Below are 16,744 nucleotides of genomic sequence, written 5' to 3'. Positions count from 1 at the left end.
TGAGAACAACTTTATCTAACGGCTCAGCAATAAAATTTATGTTTTTAAAATTCCATGAATTACCACTCCAGAAGTATAAGTGATCTCGTGAAAGTTTGTGTGCATGTGTGTGGGGTGGGTGTGCGCTCTGAGCATTAAACGGCACCAACTAATTAAGGCACAACAATTAAAAGGAACAATCTTGGGCTCACAGCTGCAGATGGGCTAGAAAGAATGATGGGAACAAAGGTTACCCACCAATAACGAAGACAGATGTGAATGAAATTCCAGGGAAACAAGGGATTTAGGTACCTGCCAGAGGCCCTGCCTACCCTCGGGGACCTACCTTGGCGGGACCTGGCTGTGGCTAACTGGAAAGTTTGTGTGGGGTTCGCCCTAAGGTTAACAGTTACCAGCACTAGGAGCCACTTGCTTGTACTTTAACACATGATGAAACTGAAATTAGAAAAGAAGTGAATGAACTTGAATCATTTTTACTTTAGTTCTCTTGAAAGTAACTCAAATTAAAAATAATGCACCTCCTCACTATCTATTTGAGGTGCAATAAACTGGGGGAGGGAGAGCTGAAAATACTTCATTGATTAGTGATTTTTAATTTGTATAACTTTTTTTTGTTTTTTTGACAGTTTAGAATTCCATTAAAATCATATTATAAACTGACCGGATTCAAAGGCAGGTCTTCCCAGCTCCAAGTCCTAAACTCTTTCCTTTTTCATTTGTAATTGCACCCAAACCCTTGGACGAATTAAACTACCAAACTATGCATCTCAAAATAACAAAATCACACAAACATGCCATATATCCTATTTCATACCTTTAATCCTCTGAAACTTCCTGGGCTAGTTGGAGAAGAACTAGAGGATTTCGTTGATTTAGGAGTTGACAGCTGGCTGCTGGGAGTTCCATTAACTGACCAGGGGCAGAGACAACAAAGGAGACAGAGGTCATTAAAACCCCAAAACAATCAGATTGTGCAAAAACACTAAGCACATGCACGACATAGTTCCAATGAAGTTTTGATTCATTTAAAGCTCAAAGCAGATGGCAAATCAGTGAAAGGCCAAAATAATGTGTCTCCTTGCATTACAAAGTACCAGACAAATAAAGGAGTGAAACTAGAATTGTTTTTCAGTAATAGTTTTCCAACAGTGACATAAACAAATATATAAGACATTATGGGAGAGATGTGAATGAGAATTTGTCCATACAGCCCACCTGGCAACAAGGGCAGAGAAATGAAACGGCTGGTATGTTTGCAGTCCTTTATTATGAAGCTGTAACTTCCAATATCCACTCTCTCGGTATATACCAACCTTCACCCAGAAGTCCTACAGCTCTCCCAAATCAATTTCACCATAATCCAAACATATTTTCTAAGTATATTCTTAATGGAAAGGGAAAATTACTGCTCATTTTTCTTGCAACACCTGCTTATCTGTTTGAAGGCCATAAAGACACTCTTCAACTTTCTTTTAATCTAGTCCTTTTTATTTCCTTCTATTTTCTTGTCTTCACAGTTTAATTTCTCCCATTTTTTTTTTTTTTTTTAGCAAATCTTGATTTTTTAAAATAGAATCCCTTCCAAACTTCTACACACTTCCTAGGTTGAAGGCTCAATTCAGAGCATAGCTAGGAAAAGTATGACCACTGTTGTATAGAAGGAAAGGTAAATTTGCGGGTTTTATTTGAGAGAATGCTGGTCAAACACTTCAGCATGACTCATGCTTATTCCTAATTGGATCATCTGAATCTGTTTCTGCTGTAATTTCACAAGCTTATTAATTAACACTTAGGACTTATAGTTGTTTTGCTAAGACGTATTTGCAATCCCTTTTATCACTAATCTTTGATGCTTTACCCAAAGATGAAAACTGTCACTCTTATCTATGGAAAGAAAAGCAAAGTCCATCTTTTTCTTTTCTTTTTAAATATGAGGAAGTAGACAACTATTATTTTAAATGAAGCTAATCAATATAAAAGCAAAATGCAGAGGTAAAAGTCCCAAATGGGTGACTCAAAAATGTGAGCACCAGTCCTTGAGTGGAGGCAAAAGTCCTCAATCAAGAAGTATTTGTGATTAGATGAATCATCTATAAACCGGGATATTTGGGACTATAAAGTCATGCTTATTTATTGCATTACTCATTTTAAATTGGGTAAGGATGAAAACATTTTCTAGTCACTTTTAACTTACCAAACTTTAATTTTTCTAATTTAAAACCACTCATGCATAAACAATGATCAGTTACCTATAATTTCTCAACAAATGTATGTGCATATTTAGAGCACGAGTACAAGGCAAGGAACTGTGCAATTAGAAACTGTTTAGAATATTCAACAGTCCTGATTATTTCTCAATTAAGTTACATTTCGATGTTTCTTTTAAAAATTCTCTTTAGATAAAGGGAATTGGTGGCAGGAATTCACATAAAATAGAAGTTATTATGGGCAATGAACTAGTCAAACTGCTGTGAGCTGAGGCTGAATTTTTTCCTTTTTTTTTTTTTTTTGGCTTATTCCATACAGAAACCTGTATAGGTCACCAGTCTCTGTAAATGTTGTTGGCGTTCACAGATGTTCAGACACTACACTGATATCAGAGGCTACCTTGGAATAGTGACAGGAGAAAAATCAATTCTTGCAAATGGTGATCCTGACAGAAGACACAACTCCCTGAAAACACATCCCCTCCTAAACATAGTTTCTTCACAAAACTCACTGCTAGGGATTTTACTGCTGTCAGCAATGACATGTCCATATTTTCCTCCAAATAATCTCCGCCTAAAGGGATACAAAGTCACATTTGGGCTTCTAAGTTCCCCAGAGCATTTGGAAATTTGTTTTTTTAAAAAAAGTTAGTTCCTTAATGAGTAGTCCTTAATTTCATTTATTTGCACATTTCTCCAGAGTCATAGGCAGGGTAAGTGGGACCAAGGACCGTCTCACACTGAGTCAGCTCCTCTCAAACTGCTGCCACCAACTGGTAGGTGTGCAATAACCAGCCAGCACCTTTGTCATGCTACTACTATTCCTTCACCACCCCCTGATTTTCTCTCCCAAAATAAGGCTATTCTCCATTCCTCCCCTCAACTGTAATGTAAGAAATAAACTTGGGGCTGTTTGCTTGTTTATTCTGAATATTTTCTATCTTGGCAGACTCTGAAAGATTCACAAGCTAGAAACCTAAAGGGAGAATTTTTAGGACTCAAATTATGGTAACATTTACCTGCTCATGTCATCCAGCTGAATTTCTATGTGTTCATTACACACTATTTAGCCCTTTGGATAGAGTTTTGTTGAGGAATTCAGTTAACCAGAAGGCCATTAATGGGCGCATTTCTTTCCCAAGACTGAAAAAGTATAATGTTACATCTACACACAGTTACTAGCTTTGTTTGAAATTCCACTTTGTCCCACAGAATGTTCTAAATGTTAACAGGTATGCCACAGCTAGAGGTCTGTAAAAGAGCATTGTACTTGTGGGTACAAGTGGCTTTTAATAATACATATTTCTCAGTTTTCTATAACTGCATGATGTGGTGAACATACTTTTGAGTTTAATCTCTCATAAAGAAGCTGTTTGCCCCCTGAAACATGATTTAAACATCTCAGAACTTTTACTTACAAGTTTAAGATCTGCTCTACTATCTCAAATGCAAATATGCTACCGAAATATTAAGATTTCTTGAATCAATTTTTAAGCATTCAAAAATTCAATTTAAAAAGATTTGAATAAATATATATACAAACATAATGGTGTGCAAGACAAATGTGGCTATGAAACATACTTTTAGTTCAGTATATATTGGATTCATTATAATATCTCATTTTTTAATCACTCTCCTCACTTCCATTTATTTTACTGATATGATAAACACATGTAAACCTATGGCTAAAATGAAAGTTAAGAACCTGACAAAAATCTACATTTACTATTGGATAAGCTCAGGTAATTGTATTTATGCAAATTTCATGTTATATTAGCTTTCCTAGTGTTTGAGATACTTTATAGAAAGCATGATTTGAAATAAGCTTCACAGCACAGAGATGATTTCAGTTAAAAAATATTCATACTATCAATATTTTTAGAAAGAGTGTTGGGCCTATTAGCTGTAGGGTGGGGAAGAAGGTAAAAAACAGAAGGGGAGGAAGGTAAGACAGAAAAGTTTAATTCTATGGCTATTTTCATATCACCAATGAACTTTAGCCTTTGTCAATAACAGAATATTTTCCAAAATTAACTCCAAGATAGACCCTTTGAGGTGGTATGCCTCCTTGATCACTTCGTACAGAGAGGCAATCGGCAATCTTCTGACAGTGACTGGTTCTCTGATAAAGAAAGGAGGCTGAGGCATCCTGTGCACCATGGAGCCCTCCACAGCGCACAGATGTACCCCGGTACAAGCCAGATACGTTCATGGAAATGGAGCAAAAGGAAACAGAAATGTGGCAAAAGACAAAAACAAAAACCCAGCAGAGCGACAAAGCCATCCTAATCATGGCTCACCTGGGGATCTGGTTGCAGAGTAGGCACTGGAGTGGTGGCCACCCCTCTTTACTGTGCACATTCAGTGAATACAAAGAGGAGACAGTAAGGAGAGCAGTTATTCAGCAGGTCGGAATACGTATACAAAAAAAGGGTAAACAATTCGACCTAAGGAAAGTGGGGTGAGGGGTGAGTGCTGAAGGGGAAGCAGTGAAAAGTACAATGTCCAAAAAACTCAGCCTTTTATAGGGTCTGATGCTTGAAACAGTTTTTATTGATACTACTTTTACATGTTCTAGATTTCCTACATGTAAAATCATGGTTTTTCACAATCCTTTCCTTAGTAGGAAGGGGTATCAGCAAAATTACTTATAGTTACTATAAACGAACCTTATAGAAATAACACATCAAGATATTTATAGATGTTTTTAGCTTTTCAAAAGGTGTCCCCCAAACAGTCAAAGTGATGACAAATCTGCAGGGCTACAACCTGAAAAAAACTTAATTACAGGTAAGTCAGACCTTAAATAAGCACTAATTTCCGATAATAATCACTACAACTATTAAATTGCTTAAAGAAGGAAAAGCCTGTGAAACTTATCAAGTAAATCCATTCTGTGTCACATGTGTATATGTATGTTTTAAACCTGTAAGAGAAGAACATCCACAATCAAATAGCACAAAGTTAAAAATACAGTACGCTGTGGTCCAAATATGAAACACTTCTACTTATGTACCAGAAAATTCTAGGTGTTGACTGTTCTTGAGAAAATGTGTCAGAATAAAACAAGTGTCTCAGCAGATTTATAACAACTTTGAGAAACAGGCTTAAATTTTTTATTTTAAAAATCATGTCATTTACATGTTTTAGAACCTGGCTGCATATATAAACATGGGAAAGGCTACTAGTTATAATAATTAAAGAAACTGAAGGAGAACGACTAACTACCTGAAGCTGGTGATTTGCTGCGTCGGGAGGGCCCAGGGCTTTTAGATCCAGAATACTTAACAGCTGAGGACCGAGAATAAGATGACTTCAAGACACGACATTCTAGAAAGGAAGGAAAGGGTATTAATGGAATCTAGTTTAAATACTAATCAAGGGAAGATTAAATGTGAATCTAGTTTCCTGCCTAGAACGATTACCTGATCATTTTCTGTTATTGTTAAACAACTTTAACACACAAAGCAACTGTCCCAAAAGTACACCTGAGGTTTATCCTTCTTAGTCGTTAGACTAGGCATCTTGCAGACCATCTCATTGTTCTAGTGAAGTTCCTACGAACACAGAAATCCCATGTCCTAACTTGATCACACACACATAGAGCCTAATCTAAACATAGGCAACTTCCATTTTTAGTCAGTATTGACAGCAAAAGGCTACAATTTTTTTCTCTCCAAACTGTCTGATAATCTTATTTTGAAAGGGTATGGGACTCTTTACTGTCTTATTTTCCACTTTCCCTAAGTATGGAGCATCAAAAAGGAGGAAGCTAGCTTTAAACAATAACTTTGTTTTTTCCATAAATCACTAAATAGAACAGCATTTAGATAATTCAAACTAATTGCAGCTAAAATAATCACTGCTAATTTGAATAATTAAGAACGTGGGTTTTGGAATCATGAAGATTTTGAACGAATCATGGATTTGATTTTGTTAACTGTTAACCGGGGGGCCCTCAGGTTCTAAGCCTCAGTTATCTTCTCTATGAAATTGGGTTGAGAATAAAATCTGTTTCGTAGGCTTGTTATAAAGATTAAATTAGATAACATATTGTCTGTCATTTACGTTAAAATACTTCAATTTATGCAGTAAGATTACAATGTGGATTGGTTTTAATCTATTCCTCAGGGGAATAAATTAACATGTGAAGTCCACTAATCAGGACAATACACACCAGGGGGGCTAGTTAGCATTTGAAAGACCCTAATCAAAATCTTATGTGGAAGGGGCTGTAGCAACCTCAGTTTTAGTTAATTAGCATCGTGGATGTTAAACAGGAGTAGGAGTGTGAGTGTGTGTGTGTGTGTGTGTGTGTGTGTGTAGAAACAATCGTAAAGGCACGGCCACTCTTTCATAAGCACAAGTATAAATCTAGAGAACCAACAACTAGAGCTTAGTTTTAGGGCTCAGTCAGTCCTGAAGCCAGTTCTTGAAGGAGGATTCTGTTACTTGGCTAAAATGCATTTAGCATTTTAATGACTCTTTAATGCAAGATGTCAGAATCTTAAAAGGATAGAAAGTTAGGACTTTGTTAAGATTAAAAGACAAGTTAAATAACCAGTTAGAAACACAACTTTTCCTCTGAATAAATAACAACAGTGGCAGAATTAGGTCTAATTCTATGACCTGCTGGTGGTGGTATGAAAACGTTCCCAACAACAATAACGAGAGCAATAGCACATACAACAGGCACTCTTCTAACAGCTTTATATGTATATTGACTCATTTAATCCTCACAAAATCTTATGATTTTGAAAAAAGCCAAATATCCCCAGTTTGCAGAAGGTTAATAATTGGCAACTGAGAGGGAAGAGATCAGTAGCCTTCATCCACCTTTCACTCTTGGAGCCCATCAATAGCTAACAACAAAAACCAGGAATGATAAAACTAGCTTATGTAAGTTTACAACATACACGTAAAACATGGAGTACATACATAGTATGTGCTCAATAAACATTTTGTTTTTGTTAGCCAAATTAATGTTACAACCTAGGAGATAGCATCATGTTTCAGTGTCTCCACTTTCAAATCTACTAATATTGATTGACATCAAAGGAATATTATGAAATATTCCTTCATAAAGGAATATTTATGAAGCTAAAATCAAGAGAGATGTCAAATACAGATGATAATGTAAATGTACATTTCAGTCAACCTCCAGTATCCATGAGAACAGGGGAGAGCATCAGCACACATGATACAAAAGGACATTCTCTGCAATCCTTTCCAGTAGTATAACCAGTTTAAAGCAGGGCTAGCCCAAAGAACATAAAATGGTACAGAAACCCTCAATGAAATTTGGCAGCAGTGAAAAAAATGAAACAAAATGAAAAGTACAGATAAGCGAGCCCTAAGCACAAAGAAGATAAATCATCCCCAGGATAACTGACATAGTATGACAGAGAAGAATTATACAAAGAAGGTTGGTACCACAAAATATCTCATCTTGAATTTTAACATGTTTCTGGATCACAGTATTCATTTCATGACATGTTTCTCTAGTTCTGGACAGTCAGAATCACTACAACTGGAAAGGGTCTACTGTCAGGCTAATTTTGAAAAGCCAACTTTCCTCATTCACGAAATAAAAGAGTGAGACTGTATCTTTTACATCACTCTCCTATGTGAAATGTTATGTCTGTATATGGATTTTACCACATTTGAGGAGGAAGTTGACTTTACTATCAGCTAAAATAATCACTATTACTACGATAAGTTTAAATTAATTCAAGACAAAGAGTAAAGCCATTTTCCCAGAATCAGTAACACTTGAAATCACTGCGGTAATTGCTAAAAAGTTGAAAACTCCATACATCGGAGAAAGGGATTTTTCTTATTCCATCAATGAAAAAAGCTTTATTTTTTTCCTGCACATATGAACAAGGCATGTTGGTTTCTTTTTTAAAGCTGCTAACAATGAGGTAAAAAGAAATCTAAGGCAAATGCTATTAACAATTTAGTTATTATCATTTTATCTATCTCATTATGCACACAGAAAATGTATAACTAACCATTTCAGATTCAATAAAACCCATATATTTAAGGTGGCACAGCCAGCCACTGTTCTGAAACAGGGCAGGAAATGCACTTCAGAGGCAACACAATGCAGTAAAAACATAACTTGTTTTAGTCTAAAAATGAAAGTTATTTGAATTAGGTTGTTTTTAACAGCTAGGCCAATGTTTTCATTTTATTTTCTGCCTTCATTAGTTCAAAAAGAGTACCACCAATGTCATCCTTTCTTCAACAGGCCAGACCACTTAACATTGCCAACTGACGAAGCCCCAAGCCTCTGCTTCAGGGGTATTATCAAGATGGTCAAAAAACTGCCTTACCACTGTGATCCAGGACAAAGTCATCTTGGGCATAACGAAATTTTTCAGGTCCACAAGCAATAAAAACATCATCATCACCAAAAAAGTCTTGCAGACAAGTAACCTAAAGAGAAAAAAAAATTCACATCTAAGAGATAAATTAAAAATGTTAGAATTAGAAACATTATAAGTGAAATAAAAAGTCAACAAAATTCATTATATTTGCAAGCCTCACCTATAATACTGTATTGGAATGAAAAGTAATTTAATATCACACTACATTTCCAAGCACTCTACTCTTCACAAAGGACTTCCACACACTTTTCCCTGACCTGAGAACAACAGAATAAGGAGTTCATAGCTGGCATCAATATTTCTGTTCCTAAACAGAGTTGAGGACATATACGCAAGGTAGAGTGATGTTTTCCATGACCCCCAATTAATGGGTGGCAGGGCTGAGGCTGATGGAGGTCTCTGCTCTCAGTCTAATTTCATTTCTAACCTTCCTCACTCTCCCCCTTCCCAGCTGGGCCACCCTGGACATGACTTTCTGTACCTCTGGTACAGTACGCCTTAGGTTGCTTTGGGGGATAATATATGAAAACTGCTTGGAATAGTGCTGGGCATCTAAGGGCTCAATGTATCAACACTCATCTCCATCAACATTATCGTTAAGATCAGAGGAAGTTTCGGGGCCCTTCCAAAGACCTGTACCTAAATGTATAGTCTCAATCTCATATTCCTTTTTCAGCCCTTCCCCCCAATCTACCAACACACATACTGTATCAGTTTCAGATTCCACAGAAACTGGACCCACTGCAGCAATCACATTCATCCACTCATCCCAGTGATTATGAGAAATATCCTCCTGGATTTTGTACACTTTTCCCCATTTTTCAATTGGCTATATGATTTCCTCTTTTTTTAAAATACTCTTTTCCTAATAATAAAGTTTTAAGAAATCACTCCTCTAGTACTTAGGAGGATTTGAGCAAGGAAATATTGGTATTTTGACTAGGGAATAAATGCCAAACAATTAAGTTGATTATATGGAATAAAAGTATTTAACACATATAAGGACTATAATAGATTTTAAGTTTTTTTTTTTTTCCTGCAGCAGTTCAATTTAGATCTTCCTAATCAATCTTCTAATGATTCCACCTGTCAATAGAAGTTTGGATTTCCAAACATTGTATCCATAAGATGTTTTCCATCCTTTGATTCAGATTCTAGCCCATAAACATATATTTGGTTAAATAGTTAACCAAATTATATAACTATCAAATAGGTTCAGATTTGCCCCAAACACTCTCAAGGAATGGTAGGTATAAAATGAACGAGTGACACAACTGATTTAAACAAACATGTATTTTGACTCAGGACCCTGACATACCTCACAAAATAGTAAACAACTCTTGTCTCCACTTAATTCAACAAATTTGTACTGAGCATTTATTATGTGCCAGGCACCATTCTAGGTGCTATAGAAATATTAGCAAAGAAATTTTAAAAAAGAAACAAAAACCCCTACCTTTACAGAGCAATTGTGAAAAGCAGCACAATAAAAATGTGTAAGTAAATATAAAAAGGTGGTAAGTGCTATGGAGAAAGATAAAGCAAAGACAAGAATAGTGAATGTGTAGAATGGGTGGTCAGAGGATGCCTCATGCAAAGGTGACATTTGAACAAAACTTTAATAGAGATCAAGGAACAAGCATGTGGGGAAAGTGTTCTAGGCAGAAAGCACAGAATATGGGAAAACCCTGTGAAGAGATCAGGCTGGGCATGTTCTTGAAAAAACAGTCCTGGAATACAGTAAAAGAGGGGGAAGAATGGATGATACACGGAAGGGGAGGTAGAGCAGATGACATAGGGCCCTGTCAGCCATTGGTAAGGACGTGGGCTTTACTCTGAGATGGAAAACCAGTAGAGGCTTCAGAGCAGAAGACCATCACAGTGTGACTTCCCTTTTAACAGGATCACATATGCTCAGATTAGACTGGAAAGGGACAAGGATGGAAAGCATCGTTAAAGGCTATTGCTAATCGGGCAAGAGGTTAGAGTGGTTTGTGCAAAGGTGTTGGGAGTAGAAGTAGTGAGAGGGGGCTACACCACTCCTTTGGATATGGGAATATGAAAGGAGAGAGAAGACTATGATGGCTCAGGGGTTTGGGTTTGAGCCACTAAGGGGATGATGTCATTAACTCTGACAGGAGAAAATATAAGATAATGGACAAGTTTAGTGGTAGAAAGGGGCTCATAAGTTCAGATTTGGAACATTAACTGTGAAATGCCTATTAAACCCCCAGGTGGAGGTGCTGGATGGAAAGTTGGACACAGACAAATCTGAATGTCACAGGAGAGATCTGGGCAAGAGACGGAAATTCGGGACTCCCCAGCATATGGATGATATTTAAAATCTTGAGATGAATTATGGCAATGAATGCACATAAGGAAAAGATCTAAAGCCTGAATTCTGAAGCACAGTAACATTACAAAGTCAAGCTGAAAAAGAAAAACCAGCAAAGAAGATTGAGAAGGAGCAGCCAGTACAGAAGGAAGAAAAACAAAAGTTTGTAGCACACTGGAAACCAAGCTAAGAAATGGTTTCAAGGAGGAGGGAGGAGAGAGCAATCACCTGGGTCAGTGTTACCAACAGAGTAAGATTAATATTGAGGAGTAACCATTGAATCAACAACACAGAGATTAGTGGGATCTTAAAGATGAAAATAGTTTTAATGGAGTGGTTGAAGAGACTGTCTAATCAGAGAGCTTTAATAGAGGATAGCAGAAGAACTGGAGACATGAGTATAGACAACTCTTTCAAGGAGCTTTGACTGAAAAGGTAGAGCATAGGACTGGGAAAATGGCAGGAGGAGGAAATGGAGGGACACCTGCGTGGCTCAGAGGTTGAGCACCTGCCTTTGGTTCAGGTTGTGATCCCAGGGTCTTGGGATCGAGTCCTGCATCAGGTTCCCGGCAGGGAGCCCGCATCTCTCTCTGCCTGAGTCTCTGCCTCTCTATGTGTGTCTCTCATGAATAAATCATGTTTTTTTTTTTTTTTAAGGAAGAAATGGTGTCCGTGGTGAGCTGAACCTATTTTTTAAAGATGAGAGAACAAAACACATTACTATGCTATTGAAATGATCGAGTAGGGAAAAAATGGTGATGCAAGGAAGATAGGGGAGACCTGCTGGAGCTGTGTCCCTCTGTAAGAGAGAGGAGATAGGAACAGAGTGCAGGAGGAGGGACTGACCTCATGTGAGACTATGGTCAGTCTCCCCCAGTAAGGGAACCTCGGCAGAAGCTGCTAGATGGGAACACATAGTGGTGGGGCTGCTGGACGTTTTCGGATTACTTCTTACTTCACTGAGAAAATGGAAACAAAGTCATCAACTGAGAGAAAGGCTGGGAGAGGAGGTATAGCAGGTTAAAGGAGGAAGAAAAGATAAAAAATTGCAATCTGGGATTGGGGGGAGTTACTCATTACTAGTTTAATGAATACCTGTTGCCTCCACTCCAAAAGGAAAGGAACAGGTCTGACTTGGTCATTGCTGTGTCCCCAGCAAAGGGTCTTATTTATAGACACCGTACAGTGTAGTGTCACTAACCAAAAGGGGAGCCCCACCTTCCAATCTGGGTCCTGGCCCTAAACCCTCTGCTGCACCTCCCCAACACACCCCAGGAATCTAGTGCACTGTCCTGAGGAAGAAACAATGATGTCCCCATAAGCAGCATTAAGGGTCCACTCGGGATCCCACAGTCTGCATGACAAAAATTCTTGGTTCTAAAATGAAAGAAGTTAGCCAGTCCATATATTGTTTTAGGGAAAAAAAAAAAAAAAAAAAAAAACCTTTGAAGCTGGCATTGTTACTGTGTCATGCGGTTGCATCTAACTAGGCAAGAGAAGAAAATCTATATGAACATAGATAATACAAAAAACTAGACTGTATCGATAATGAGTAAATAAGGAATGGATGGGAATATTCTCTCCCTCTACTGCTGCTGATTTAAAATACAAGTCTGTTCACATTTTCCATAATATAGTCATGGACTGTTTGGACTGTCACTACTATGTTCCACTAAACTGTAAACTTAAAATGCACTAGAAACACCAGCAGACAAGGAAATTGATGAATATGATTAAATGTAAACCGAAATAATATCTGCAGAAGGAGGATGAGGTTTCAGTTCTGTTTTCACTTTCATTGTAGAGGAAACTCCATTTATAATGTCATCTAAAATACAGATGTCAAGGGCATCTGGCTGGCTCAGTTGGTAGAGCAAGAGACTCTTGATCTCAGGGTTGTGAGTTTGAGCCCCACATTGGGTATACATATTACCTAAAAATAAAAAATAAAAATAAAATAAAATACAACTGTCAAACCCTGAAGCATTTGCTGAGCTGAGCACTTACGTGTGTCTGGAGCAGAGCACTACGCTGCTGAGCCTGTGCCTCTTTACACGTAGAAAGCCTGGGCAAGATACCAATTTCATTTCATCCTTAAAGACTAAATGTGATCACACGTAAAGGTAGCTGTTATTTCTTCACTAATTCATGGACTCATAGACTTTTTAAATTTAACTTAATGGATAATCTTTCTATAAGTATAAACAAAATAAGTACATGCTTTCCTACAAGTTCAATGAATTATGTATTTTCCCAGGAAATACCATTGACAACTTGGAAACGTTCCTCTCATAGTCTTGACTTGTAGAAAATTACAGACAAAAGCGATAAGATATCCTTTTTAAAATTAAGATATTGACTTGATTAAGTCCCAGAAATAACACACAGAAATGTAATTCATGTACATATAAATACACACATTGTATACATATACTTATAAAATACATAAGATTGTGTTTATATACACACATTAAAAAATAGTTTCTACCAACATCATCTTGGAATAATTATAAAAGAGAAAAAAAGAGATTTGACTTAAATGTAATATATCAGAGCAAAGCACCAGTTTATATCTATATATGTAAGCTTTACACATAAATGTTAACATTTTTAGATAAGGCAGGCAAGAATACCATTCCAATTTTACGCTAAAATTATATTTGTGTACCACTAGGCCTCCAAATATAATATAGTCATTCTTTGCCCATGCTTACATTTTACAAGCATATGGACTACATATTTAATTGTTCCTAGTAGTGTCACAAACTCAGTCAATACTTTTCAAAGTCAAATATCTGATAAAATGCTGGAGTCTGATGTAAGCTACAATAACTATTTCTCACCAATGGGAGTCACATTAATTAATTACTGTATATTCATTCTAAGTTAATCAAGTGCCTACAATATGCCAGGCATAAACAAGAGGCAAGAAGCACAGTCTATTCGTAGAAACTGAGAAGAAAAGTAACAGTGGTTCAAAATGTCACAGTAAGAGGAGACTATGACAGAAGAACACTCCAACAGTTATAAAGAAGCACAAATGAGCATCCCATAAAGTAAAATATCCATTACTTTTAGAATATTTCATATATTTGAATATTTCATATATTTGAATTTACATAATTCTAACTTTTATGTTTTTTTTTTAAATATATCTCTTGTTCTTTAACTGTGGTGGTCTTGTTCCTTCATTCATACGTTTTAAAAACTAGACTTTAACATTAAGTTATGGGCCATGTTAGTAAATCTGACTCAGAAAAGAATATATCAGGACCATGAATAACATCTCAAAGTCCTTAACAAAGGTGAGGAAAGTTTATCAGTTTAGAAGACCTCTCACTGTCTGCTTCTAAATTCTTCAATACAAGAAGCTCTTCAGAAATAATAGACGTTTTGTGGCTCATGAAAGAAGCAACATGAATGATGGGGAAGTAATATTTCTGCTAAGGTACAAAATTAAAGCAATCAGGAGGATCTAATGGAGAAACATCCAACTGAGAAATAATGTACTGATGGGAGTCTCTAAGCTTTCCAAAGGAATGTGGGCCATTTAAAAACAGTAATTTTTCCTATCATTCACGAGACAGATTAATTAGATTGGGGTGAGTAGGTGGCAGCCATAATTTGAGTGCTGTTCTTAATACATTACATAAATTAATAGATTATTTAACAGCCATGATTACGTTTTGATTTCCCTATTTGTTCTCTTTTAAAGGATATTGAAACAGATATGAAGGCTTGAGGTCTGACAAGATATCATGCATGCATATAGGAGAATAAAATTTTTCCTCAAAAGAAAAAAGGTAGAGGACACAGGGATGTAATCTTCCCTGGACGCACATTCTGAACTAGAGGAGGTCTCTATTTCCTGACCCATTGGTGTCTATTTCCTGACCCATTGGAAATCTTGCATTTCTCATCCTTTCCAGTGTTACGAAGGAGCTGGTGGTAAAACAGTTTGTATTTCTCTAAGATCTCTTCTTACTATAAAATTCTAAAATGTAAATATTTTAGTTTCTAAGAAAAGCTTATTTATATTTTTGGAGACTGTTTCTGAAAAGTTAAGTGCATAAAAAAGGAAACACTATTTTAAGTGGGTAAATAGCAATGTCTACCGGGAATGCTTTCAGTTTCAGGCTCATAGGTCCTCAAAGAAATCTTCAACAAAATCTTTTTGCTCCTTCCAAATCCAGCTATTCCCTTAATACTCTGTAATTCACCCAACATAGACATTATCATTGAAGTAATTGCCTGGACTTTGTGTCTGGACCTCTCACCAGACTGTGCGCTCCATACATGTAGGGACACTGTCTTGTTCATTACTATAATTCCAGCACAGTACATAACATCTGGTAAAAAGGGTTTGTTCAGTAAATTCCTGTTGAATTAATGAAATGCTGAGTCCCACTCACTCCAAGTAGCCCTTCTCTAGAGGCTCCACTTCATACTCCTTCAATGAATTCCTATCAACTCATAATCAATCATGCAAGGTAGTCCTTGTTTCCAGATTCATGATATTGGTTTTCTATGCCAGTATAACCTATAAACTCTGAACACACCAGTCAAATCCTATAGCGCCTTAAAAAAAAAAAAAAAAAAATTCAGCTGTTGGTTCAAAACCTTCTCAAGATCTTCCTGGATGAAATCTGAAACTGGTCCCTTACTCGGTGGGCAGGGAGAAACCAAAAAAAGAGACAGGCCATTCCAAGTTGGGAGGTGACAGTTTTAACCAGCAAAGGAAACTTCCATATGAGGCTTGTTTTGCATGGCAGCAAGACAAGTGGATCCCTACACATGCTGCCAAATCTTGAAAGTTCACATAGAGGTTTTAGCCAGGTTCAGACATATATACCAGGCAGATGTTCTCTACAGACATTATCTCAAGGCTATGTCTTTGGAGCAGCCTTAGGGTGGGGAAGGCAAACAGAACCCACATTCCAAGGACAGGGGATGGGGTAAGGAGCCTCTGATCACTCACATTCTGCTCATGGGTCGATCAGCAGTCACATCTTGATGACCTCCCCCAACATCAACAAATACTTGATCACATTTTGGCTTTAAACACCTTAAAATAACTTCTAAAAACTCATTTTAGATCATGCAAGCTCTTTCAGGAATTAAATCCCTTTCATCATTATTTCAGGGTTACCTCAGAAAAACTACTGAAGAAATCTACTATTACAACCATTTGGTAGAGGACATTTAAAGCAAAGCAATTTGCTATTAAATCTACCACTTGGTGATAGTCAGACTTGAGGATGTATTAAATAAAGGTCTCTTGAGATACTTTCCAAAACTATCTGTTAAAAATTTCCAAGACTAATAAAAATGCAGACGAAACATCATTGGATCTCAGTAAAGGACTAGTTTAATCTGGCATTAATTTACCTAAATATAGTCAGGGTCAAAATCTCGGCTTCCTTGAAGTCCATCTCGCAGAACAAGAGTGACATTTTATAGAAGAAATGGGATTGAGATGGGGAAACTGAAGGACTCCATGAAAATCTGCTTTTCACTTCCTTTCCTGCTTCTACTTTTGCTAGGACCTGCACCCCTGACCTATACATGCCTTAAGGTATGTCCTCCTTGTAAGGGACAAGGAGTTAACGATTTCTTTGAGGTCTTCCAGCACAATAGATAACATCTAAGGAATGACTAAGAAGACATCACATGCATATTCCAGACCACTGGCACTATATCCACCCCAAGACCCCCTGGCTCCAAGGAGTAACACCTGGGTCTTCATCTTTATTCTAACCCGTCCTGGATATCTAAGATGACATGTACACCAGACCACAACCCTCAATAAA

General features: G+C 37.0%; 1 protein-coding gene across 15 annotated transcripts in view; it reads right to left on the bottom strand.

The window, feature by feature from the left end:
• Window positions 1-16,744, bottom strand: part of DCLK2 (doublecortin like kinase 2) — a 245,108-nt gene that overhangs the window by 144,991 nt on the left and 83,373 nt on the right. For 11 of the 15 annotated variants that reach the window (XM_072773583.1, XM_072773590.1, XM_072773592.1 and 8 more), the window contains exons 3-6: window positions 8,546-8,648; window positions 5,436-5,537; window positions 4,508-4,558; window positions 815-909 (exon numbers count right to left, since the gene is read on the bottom strand). In XM_072773583.1, coding sequence (XP_072629684.1) covers window positions 815-909; window positions 4,508-4,558; window positions 5,436-5,537; window positions 8,546-8,648 — 351 coding nt within the window. The remainder of the gene's footprint in view (window positions 1-814; window positions 910-4,507; window positions 4,559-5,435; window positions 5,538-8,545; window positions 8,649-16,744) is intronic. The other 4 variants (XM_072773586.1, XM_072773584.1, XM_072773594.1 and 1 more) reach the window with 1 other exon arrangement.

This window comes from Canis lupus, chromosome 13 (assembly GCF_048164855.1).
Source record: "Canis lupus baileyi chromosome 13, mCanLup2.hap1, whole genome shotgun sequence".
Classification (NCBI taxonomy): Eukaryota; Metazoa; Chordata; class Mammalia; order Carnivora; family Canidae; genus Canis; species Canis lupus.
The sequence above is the reverse complement of the archived record's forward strand: the minus strand, read 5'-3'. Positions and strand labels throughout refer to the sequence as shown.